The sequence below is a fragment of the Peromyscus californicus genome, unplaced genomic scaffold (assembly GCF_007827085.1).
Source record: "Peromyscus californicus insignis strain IS unplaced genomic scaffold, ASM782708v3 Scaffold_16__1_contigs__length_79575227, whole genome shotgun sequence".
Lineage (NCBI taxonomy): Eukaryota > Metazoa > Chordata > Mammalia > Rodentia > Cricetidae > Peromyscus > Peromyscus californicus.
Genome location: NW_026294458.1, coordinates 70,444,821 through 70,456,054, shown reverse-complemented (window position 1 = coordinate 70,456,054; position 11,234 = coordinate 70,444,821). Strand labels below are relative to the sequence as shown.

The window sequence follows — 11,234 nt, the reverse complement described above, 5'->3', positions numbered from 1 at the left end:
ATGAAAACTACTTTGAGATTCCATCTTAAACCTGTCAGAATGGCTAAGATCAATAAAAAAATGATGGCTCATGCTAGTGAGAACATAGAACAAGGGAAAATATTCCTGCATTGCTGGTGGGAGTGCAAACTTGCACAGCCTCTGTGGAAATCAATATGGGTGGTTCCTTAGAAAAATGGGATTCAACCTACCTCAAGACCCAATACCACTCTTGGGCAAAGGACGCTCCTTCCTAACCATAAGAACACTTGCTCAACAATGTTCATTGAGGCTTTATTCATAATAGCCAGAAAGTGGAAACAACTTGGATATCCCTCAACTGACAAATGAATAAAGAAAATGTGGTAGGTTCATACAATGGGGAATTATTACTCAGCTTTTAAAAACAATGACATCATGAAATTTGCAGGCAAATGGATGGGAGCAGAAAAAAAAATCATCCTAAGTGAAGTAATCCAGACACAGAAAGATAAAGATGGTATGTATTCACTTATAAGGGGATATCAATTATTAAGTAAATGATAACCCAGCTACAATCTATAAATCCAGAGATGTAAGGAGGAGGGTTCTAGGGGGTAATGCATGGATCTCCCTTGGCAGGGAGGAATAGAATATATTTTATAGATGAACTTGGATTAGATGTGGACTGGAGCTGGGGGATCAGGTTGTGGGGAGATGGGGTGGAAGTAGAGGGTGTGGAGAGAAGACAGCTGGAACTAGGGGCTGGTGCTGGGGAGTGGAAACCTAGTGCAATGGAAATTTCCTGGAGTCTATGAAGGTGATTCTAATGAAGACTCCTAGTCATGGGGAATAGAGTCTCAACTGGCCATCTCTTATGGCCAGGAAAGGCTTTCAGGGGCAGGACTAGATTACATTCAACTGGGTTGTTGGCCAAGGGGTCTCATGGAAATTCCCAAACAACCCAGGCTGTTGCTAAGACAAAATATTTTCTGTAGAAACTGACAGTGGGTCCCCATTGCTGGGGACAACATCTACACAACTCTTTGAACATCAAGAAGTCTATCTGGTGCCTCCATGGAGCCTTCACTCCTACCTTCTAGTCTCTTTGGTATGAGAAGGTACTTTGCAGGCTAATGAAAGAGAAACATGGACACAATCTTTTACCTACAATCTGTCCTGCCTGCAAGATGCGCTAGAGCAATGGCCACATAGAACTTGTGGAAGCAGTCAGTCAATGTCTGATTTGACCTAAGGCTCATAAGAAAGAACTCATATACTGACTGCTTGGCTAACCTAAAACCAGAGACTAGATATGCCAGAGACCTAGGGTAAAGGGTAAAACCAAACACTACTGGTCTTAAAAAAATCAATACAATGATTCCTAATGATATTCTGCTATACTCATAGATCAGTGCCTTATCTAGTCATCATCAGAGTGACTTGTTGGAAAGAGAGACTAAATTGGAGGTCTCCATTAAATCCTTTCCCTTCTGAGTGCAGGAAATCCCAAGGAAGAAGAGGTGAAAAGATTGTAAGAGCCAGAGGAGATAAGGACACCAGGAGAACAAGACCCTCTGAATCAACTGAGCAAGGCACATATGAGCTCGTAGAGACTGAAGCAGCAAGCACAGGCCCTGCATGGGTCCAGACCAGTGATGCATGAATCCTAAATAGTCTTATAATAAAAACCCAGAGCCAGATATCAGGGTGAAAACTGAAAGATCAGAGAAGCAGAGCAAGCCACAGCCACCACCTCTTACCTCAGCCTGAGAGAGACCAAGTTTCTGTCTCCTCCTGCCTTATATTCCTTTCTCTGCCCAGCCATATCACTTCCTGTCTCAACCTTCCCAGTGCTGGGATTAAAGGTGTGTGAGCCCAAGTGCTGTAATTAAAGGTGTGTGCCACCACTGCCTGGCTCTGTTTTTCTTTTAAATTGGATTAATCAGTGTGGCCTTGAACTCACAGAAATCCAGACGGATCTCTGCTTCTGCCTCCCAAGTGCTAGGACTGAAGGTGTGTGCCACCACTGCCTGACTTCTATGGCTAACTCTGTGGCTAGCTCTGTCCTTTGATTTTCAGGCAAGCTTTATTTCCTAGATTACAAACAATATACCACCACACACCAGGTCCTCTGTGTGTACACTACAGCTATTAGCTTAGTGTTTTTATGGGACTGCTGACTGTGAGAACATGTGGGCCTCTGACTCTTGTGCCTGCCCTTGGGACTCCTGGCCTCCTGTTGGGTTGCCATGTCCAACTTCAGTATGATAGCTTTTCCTTCACCTAATTGTATCTTACTCTGTTGTGTTTGGTTGTGATCCCTTAGAAGCCTGCCTTTCCTAATGAGAGACAGAAAGGGAGTGGACCTGGAGGGGAGGGGAGGTGGTGAAGTACTGGGAGGGGTAGAGGGAGGGGAAACTATAGTCAGGATGGAGAGAGAGAGAGAGAGAGAGAGAGAGAGAGAGAGAGAGAGAGAGAGAGAGAGAGAGAGAGAGAATGAATATGGATAACAGAGAGAGTGGTGGGGAGCCCTGATCTTGGTCCTCTGCTCTCTCCAGTCTTATTCTGTGCTTGGTCTTTTACATACCACACATTAGACAGTTTTACTATCTCATTTTTCCTAACATTTTGATTTGGGGATTGCATATTTGTATAACCAATGGAAGGTAAAGTTGAAATTTTAATCTTTAATTTTTAAACCTATTTCCTTTTTCCTACCTTAAGTTTGTTTGATCTAATATTAACGGCAAGGAAAACAAATTGAATACAATTTTCACCAGGCCCGAACATCTTTCACATTTCCTCTTTTCTATTCTGTTACACACCTTTGTATTAAACACTAGCTTTTGAAGCCTAGGATTGCAAGACAGACCTGAATGATAAAACTCACCATGGCTAGATCAAATGTGTCATAAGCCAAAAAAGCAAAAACAATTATTAAAATTTTTAAATAAGAAAAACAGATATGAGAATAAAAACAGAAAAATAAAACAAAGCAAAAAACCCCAGGAATACTATCAAGGCTGGAGTGAAATATTATTTTTAGATAAAAATCAGATACTCAGTAGTTTGGAAACCAGTTGTTAAATTTTATATGGATTATATAATAAGAATAAAAACATTAAGAGGCAATTTTCAGAAGCAAGTGAATAAGAGCTATAAAACACAAAGGGGTTATTTAGTGGTGAGAGAATCAAGAAAGAATTCCACAAGAGAGGGGACTTGACTTGAGGCATGAAGCAAAAGTAGCAATTGGCCAGTGAGTTAGGACAGGAGGACAGAATGCCAATGCTTTTATGACCACGACTGTGAGAATGTAACTGCCTGCCCAGTCAGGAGAGGTCTTTCTAAATCTTTCCTTATTCAGTCACTCACCTTGTAATGAACAGGAAGGAGATTTTCTAGGAACAACACCTGGCAGCTATGTGTCTTTAGCTTGTGGCTTGAGCAATACTTCTTTCTTTAAACATGAGTGTGACAACTACCTGCCTTACTCATGATATCTGATTACAAGAATAAATTGAGATATGTGTAAAGCTATTGTACAAATAATACAGATAGATTGATTAAAGGTATGCTATTCATTGTTTAGTAAAAGTTTAGAATAGTTTTGGAACCAGAACTTATAAATCCAATATATGAGAAGGGGTTAGGGGTTCATGTACAACCCAAATTATGGAAGTTTCTAGAATATATTTCATGGACACTAAGGATTTATTATCTAATGAATGTTTGACATTGGTAACATATCCTACTGGCTCAAGGTAAGCTTCAAGGAAGTACTCAAGGAAGCTATCAAGGTGGCTGTAGCTCAAACAATAAAATATTTTACTACAATAATGTTTGAATTATTCTAGTAGTTCTCCCAAAATATCCCATATTTTTCTCCAGCAGAGGCCTAATCATGCTATCAAGTAAAATGCTGTTGAAACACCTCACAGCCATTCTGTAGTTGCCAACTTTGAGAACACACATGACATCATGCTCAACGGCATATGATTGCTGCTACAGTGTTACTGAAGAATAATGAAAATGACGTAGTCAGGTTGTGTGAAGGCCATGTAAAAGGTGATTTATTTCTGAAATGTTTTGCTAACTTCATCACAACTTTGTGAATTAGAGAACACACATATGCCATCGAGTATGTGCCTTTAAACTTTAAAACTGTTGCATTAAAGTATGAGTACATCAGTATTTAAATATAAATAAGTATGGATGTCCAAAAATCTACTACATACAAGCACCTAAAACTATGGTGTGATTAAAAAAACATGAGGGAGTAACATTTCTTGAGTGCAGTTTCTACCCCAAACACTTCCAAAGGCATGAAGCCTTGGATAAGTATAAATTGTGTGTGAAGCACTCATTCAGATCTGATTATTCATGGATGTACATAGTACAGATTGTTTTTGCTTTTCTGGATCAACATCTTCATGGGGATGTACTGGAAACCATACAATCTGGATGGGGAAAATTTGAGATAATTTAATGCTTTCTGTTTTGGAAGTAGGTACTGTGGCAGTGAAAAGCAAAGCATCCATTCCATAGCATCTGTAAAGTAGGATTTATAGTTTTGAATTTCCAGATTGACAGAAGAGGAAAGAAACTGAGATTCTCAGTGAAGTTTTATTTTCTTGATGTTTGTTGCTAGGGATGAAGCACCACAGACGGACCAGGCAGACCAGTGGCCGATACTGGGGGAGAAAAGGCAGGGGATTCCTCAACAGAAGGAGAAAGAATGCTTGGTGCCCTAAGTCATCACAAAATGTAACTGTCATCTGTGGGAAAACCCCACTGAAGACATTCATTAATTAAGTGACTCTCCATTAATTATTCTACCTTTTGAAACCGAGCATTAGGTAGGGGAATGATCTTCCTGGTTTATATTGTCCTCCACCTTCGATCTCATAGTTGTTGGAGTGGAAAAACAGCTGAAGAGTTTGGAGTCTGCATGATTCTAAGGTGATACTCAAATCAAATCTAGGCAAGCAAGACAAGGAAAAATAAGTAAGCAGACTCCCTTTAATTTACAATTTTGTTTTGTTTTTTTTCGAGACAGGGTTTCTCTGTGTAGCTTTGCGCCTTTTCCTGGAACTCACTTGGTAGCCCAGGCTGGCCTCGAACTCACAGAGATCCACCTGGCTCTGCCTCTCAAGTGCTGGGATTAAAGGCATGCGCCACCACCACCACCACCTGGCAATTTACAATTTTTAAAACATTTACATTTCATGTATGGTGATATCAAGGATCAGGAGTAAACATAAGAAAAAATGACATGCTTGGATTAGAATTTTTCATAATAGATGTATCTGTTGATAGACATATGGCTGTCAATCAGTTTCTAGACCTCCACAGTATTGGTATTTCAGATCAGATACACTTTTGTTTTTGGTACTCTTCTTGGTCTCCTAAAATTAGGAACATTCCTGGTTTCTACCACTTGATACCCCCAGGAGGCTCCTTCTCACCATAAGTTGAAACAATTAAAATTTCTCCAGTGATTTCCAGTTGTCTCCAACAGCACAATCATCCATGGCTGAGAATACAAGTTTTATTCTGTTTCCGACTTGGATTTCATGGCTGTGGACTTTACGACTTACTTTCATGACAAAGTAACTAAAGAGTTTGGAAAGATATGGCAGTAGCTCCATTTCTGTTCTTGCAATATTGGAAACAATAAGCCCTACACTTGGGATTGTACGAGATCTCCAATGGGAGTGACTTACTTTGTGCATATATCTGATCTTGCAAATGCCCATTTCCCAAAAGAACACCCTTCCTCTAGCATGAACTTATCTAGGGTCTGTCATACTCAGCTCAGTTGTCCAAGTGATGCCTGCATCACTCAGAGACAAAAAATTATGAATTCTTTGTAGTGTGTTTCATGATTTTAATTGCAGAAGGGTTGGGAATCAATGAGTTTATGATCTGATCCTTGGAATTAAATTTAGGGTTAGAACTCCAGGGTTAGATTTTAAGGATCTAGGAACATGGAAAGCAGTACTGATTAGGATGACTAAGACACTAAGGACCCCAAATTTGTTTGATACCCTTCCATGTCCTGTAGAAAGGATGTGGTCTTCTTCCCTAAGCTTGCTTCAAGAACTACTCATCTTTGGAGTTTATGAATATTCCCTTAAATGGAATTTCATAAAGTTTAAGTACAAGTTCTTATGACATGGTAGCACGTATATAGGTTCAAATAACAACCAGGGCACAGCACTATCATGTTGCTCAAATAATTACTTTAGTATATTTGTACTCTGAGAAAGAACAAAGGAGAGAGAAGAATACCAAGCTACAATATGCTTCCCCATCCTGCACAGTGTGTAGTGGCTTCTGTTAAGCTCCACATTCTTTTGAAAATATCAAGTCCTTAGAGAGGATGTCAGTGTAGTCACTGACAACTGATGCAATCTGCCCTACATCAATTCGAGGATAACCAGCTGCCATAAATGTCTGAGGGATACTGAAAAATGACGTGGTTCTAGGCTTCATCTTTACCATGGGTGTGGATGAATTTTGAAATTTTTTAGTGATAGGAATATAAGATGAAGTTCATCGAAAAATATATTTTTTCACTCTTTGTTTACCTACACCAATTTCAATATTCTGAAAGATATTCTGTATCATGTAAGTGAAGCACTGAGTTACACTGCACACATACTATTTACCACTAAGGTAGTATATGGCAACAAACTGTTACAAATGGAGGGATAGAGATCTAGACATTAGATAGAGATGTATAGAGGAGAGGCACAAACACAAATTATGAACATTTCCTTGGAGAATATCAATGGTTCATGTGGATCTGTAAAAGTACAATTTAAAGTTAATTAGAGAAAATATAAAAGAAGTAATACTTCTTCGATGTTTTTGGGGATGTAATAGGAATTTTAGAGCCAAATTAGTCAACCATCCAACCATCCGATCAAGCAACCACATCCTACATATACCACCCTGAATCCTGACCAGGTTTTGAACTTTAGTAGACTCTTCAGCTCTTCAGGGTTGCCTCAATAGAACCTTGTATATTTAAGCCTTCAATTTGAATGTCTTCTTTGTTAAGGTCTCATGTTCATCTGAAGCTTAAATGCAGTAAAATATGGATCTGACTGGAAGTTCCCAGGTGGACAGTATAATCTTTCTCCTCATGAACACCATATTGTAATCTATGAACAAAAAAAAATTTCAATGGAGTATGACAAGTTCATGACTTTTATTTACACATAAGAGTAAAGAGGAGAGTCATCAAAGTATGAGCAAGAAAATCCTTCCTATAGGATAAGATTTGAAATCTTGATTTAATGTATAAATAGGAACGTTCTTTAGCTGTGGCATAAGGACAACAAGGAAAAATTAGTATCTGAAGAAATGATACTCATTCTTCTCTCTTACATGTTGGAAAGGTCAACACGATATGACTGCTGAGGAGCTTGAGAAAATGTCATATTTCAGAGTCACAACGAACAACTGTTTTGGGTGTAGAAGTCTCAGAATTTGGAAAAAAAATGAGTAGATTCAGTCAGTGTGAGTAGATGGAAGAAGTTATATTTTTTTTTACTATTTTATATCTGCAAAGTGTTAGGAGCTGCAAGGGCTCCTTGCTGTCAGCATCCTAAAATTACTCATCATCTTTTAACTTCCAAATTAAAGGTGAAGAAACATTAGTGGACGGAGAAGGAAATGGCTTATTAAGTTCCACAAATGCACATGTATCTCATCTACAAAGTCTGAAAAAAACTCCTTTTCAGAAAAGGACATAGTTTCTTATCTAAGTGAGATTTAAAATTTTTACTTTTCCATCCAAATAATGCTAGTTATGTTTTTTAAGGTATCTCAACAACAAGACATATTTTGGCCCAGAAAGCAAGAGATAAGAGAAAAGATGCTGAGGTTCTCAGGGCCTTAGCTTGCTTGACATTTGGAGGAAAGAAGGGTATGCATGGCTCAAATACAGATAGCATATTAATTATATCTATAAGTCATAAGAGACCCAATAGACGCTCTTGTACTTGAATTATCAGATATATGGTATCTGTAGAGATGTTGGGTAGAGGGAGTTGTAAAAGTGAAGACAGGTAGGAGAAGCCAGAAATTTATGAAAGAGTTAAAAAAAAAGAAAGGAGGAGAAGGAGGAAGAGGAGAGAGATTTTCTTTTTTTAAAAAAAGATCTTGGCCAGGCGGTGGTGGCGCACGCCTTTAATCCCAGCACTCGGGAGGCAGAGCCAGGCGGATCTCTGTGAGTTCGAGGCCAGCCTGGGCTACCAAGTGAGTTCCAGGAAAAGGCGCAAAAGCTACACAGAGAAACCCTGTCTCAAAAAACCAAAAAAAAAAAAAAAAAAAAAGATCTTATTTTTTTAATAATTTATTTGTTTTTATTTTAGGTGTATTGGTATTTTGCCTGCATGCATGTCTATGTGAGGGTGTCAAATCTTGGAGTTACAGACAGTTGTAAGCTGAGAGCTGCCATGTGGGTTCTGGGGATTGAACCTGGGTCCTCTGAAAAAGCAGTCAGTGCTCTTAACCACTGAGCCATCTCTCTAGCCCCCAAGAGAGATTTTCTTACAGTCTCTCCAAGCCTTGCTATATAAGATACACACTGAATGACAAGTGGAAAGATTAATTCTGTGCTTGGCAACATGATCTGACTAAGAAACTTCTCTAACAGAGGAAATTGAAATGATGCTCTCTAAATGAAATGAGTTTACAAAGTAATGTGCTTGTTTTAAGCAACCATTATGGGTTGTCAACAGTGACTGGAATGCAATAGTTTAAATGTTTGTTAGTTAAGTCAGGGAATGAATGGTATGCTCTGCCAATTACTGGCAGTATATAAAGGTCCCAGGATAGCAGAGGCATCTACACTTGAGAAATATTCTTTTGCAACCCAAGTGAATTCTCCCCTATTGACAACATGTGTTGTAACTACTACGGCAGCTCCTGTGGCTCTGGCTCTGGCTACGGCTGTGGATATGGCTCTGGCTATGGCTGTGGATACGGCTCTGGCTATGGCTGTGGATATGGCTCTGGCTATGGCTGTGGATACGGCTCTGGCTATGGAAGTGGCTGTGGATATGGCTCTGGCTATGGAAGTGGCTGTGGATATGGCTCTGGCTATGACTGTGGATATGGCTCTGGTTATGGCTGTGGCTATGGCTCTGGCTATGGCTGTGGCTCTGGCTCTGGCTATGGCTGTGGATATGGCTCTGGCTATGGCTGTGGATATGGCTCTGGCTATGGAAGTGGCTGTGGATATGGCTCCTACTACAGGTCCGGCTGTTGTGGCTCTGGACCATCTTGCTACAGAAGATGCTATTCTTGCTGCTAGAACATCCCTAGAAGAGGACCAGTTGCTTCTGAACTGACGCTTCTGAAGATCACACTTCTTTTAAGACCCATGGCCAGAATCTCTATGTCCAAGAACCTACAAACTTGACAAAATCTTTGACCTCCAGCTGCACATATTTAGAAGACATCTTTGTGAGGGTGGGATCTGCAGTATCATCTCACTGGCTCTCAAATGTCAGTCTTTGCTCTCTTGCCCTCTGGTTCTGTTGTCTGAATGTGTTAATGGCTGTAACATCTATAGCTGGGAACATAATTTATTTTCAATAAAATGGGCATTGGATTCTAACAAATCTTTGTGTACTTGTATATTCCTGCCTTGGTTTATCTTGAAACCTGGGTTAACTCTGCATTGGCTGAAGTTTATGGAGCACTTATCTGATATGTGTGGACCTTCCTATTTTGCATCAATAATGTCTTCTCTACATGCTTTCCATGGACATCTCAGGACTTCATTCATCTAAGCACAAGCCATGGAGTATTTCTGCACTGAGTTTGGAAATGATAATATCTGAAATGGGGAAGGAGAGGATGAGAGGAGAAGGATGATACCCACATATGAGGTTATAGCTAATGTCCCAAGGGGGAACAGAGATAGCCTGAGACCTTAATGGAGGAATGAAATGGGAGGGATTGTTTTCAGAGTTATTGAAGAATTAAAGCGAGACTTGGATGTTAAGCAGGAGGATTAACACCCCAGAAAGGGATAAGCTAGAAGAAAAATATATTATACATTCTACATCAGATAGAAATGCAAATATCTTTGCTGAATTCAGCCTAGTGATTTGATTCTCTTAAACAGCAAGTGTTTTTGAATAGACCACATCCTGGATACAGTAAGAATATTACAGAGGAATTCTGTTCTCTCAGTTCATCTGCACCACAATAGAGGAGAGAGCAACAGTGATGAGACATGCTGATATATGACTCCAGTTGAGGGGCTGCAGCCCAGTGGGAAAGAGGAGGGGTGGATCAGTCACACAGTTCAGGGACGTATTTTGAAGTAGTTTTCTTTGAGTTAATACCAAAAAATCGCAGTAGCAAAGAAAGACAAGAAAATTTAACAACAAGTGCTAAGTATATAAAGAAGTTCCTTACATTTTAGGACCAGGTGAAGACACCAGAGTCAATTGTTAGACATCGCTGTTGAATATGTGAAATGTGGCAAGTATGAAATGAAGTGTGAAATACATGCTAGCTACCAAACACTTTATCAATGGTTCTCTTGGAAGGAATTAGACATGACAATGGGATCCATTCATTCATTCATTTACTTATTTTTTATTATATTTTTTCTGTTATTGAAAATAGGTTTTTTCTCTTACTTCTTTTTTTTTTTTTTTTTTGGTCTTTCGAGACAGGGTTTCTCTGTGTAGCTTTGCGCCTCTCCTGGAACTCACTTGGTAGCCCAGGCTGGCCTCGAACTCACAGAGATCCGCCTGGCTCTGCCTCCCGAGTGCTGGGATTAAAGGCGTGCGCCACCACCGCCCGGCTTTCTCTTACTTCTTGATTACAGTTTCCCCTTCCTCTACTCCTCCCGGTTCCTCCCCAGCACCTCTCCTCTCATCTGGGTCCACATCCTTCCTGTCTCTCATTAGAAAACCAATAGGCTTCTAAGGGATAATAATAAAATAAAATATAATTAGATAAAACAAAGACAAACATATTGGAATCAGAGAAAACAAACAAACAAAAACAGATGGAGAAGAGCCAAAGAAAAGCAAACATAGACACAGAAAGTCACTTTTTCACATACTTAGGATCCCATAACAATACAACACTGGAAGCCATAACATATACACAATGGACCTGTAGGATAACAAAAAAGAAGAGAGATATACAACTAAAAAAAGAGTAAAAATAAAAAAGTTAAAATTCTAAAAAAAAGAAAGAAAAAGAAAAAAGAAAAAGCGCTGCCACATTAT

The 11,234-nt window shown here is 39.5% G+C and overlaps 1 protein-coding gene across 1 annotated transcript; it reads left to right on the top strand.

The window, feature by feature from the left end:
* The first annotated feature begins 8,878 nt into the window (after positions 1-8,878).
* On the top strand, positions 8,879-9,292 carry LOC128111610 (keratin-associated protein 6-2). Its single transcript, XM_052739863.1, has one exon. The coding sequence runs from the start codon at positions 8,879-8,881 to the stop codon at positions 9,290-9,292; it is 414 nt and encodes a 137-aa protein (XP_052595823.1).
* The last annotated feature ends 1,942 nt before the right edge of the window (positions 9,293-11,234 follow it).

What these genes read in the sequence shown, in the direction of transcription:
- LOC128111610 (XM_052739863.1), top strand. Translation starts at nt 8,879, where the DNA reads ATGTGTTGTAACTACTACGGCAGCTCCTGTGGCTCTGGCTCTGGCTAC.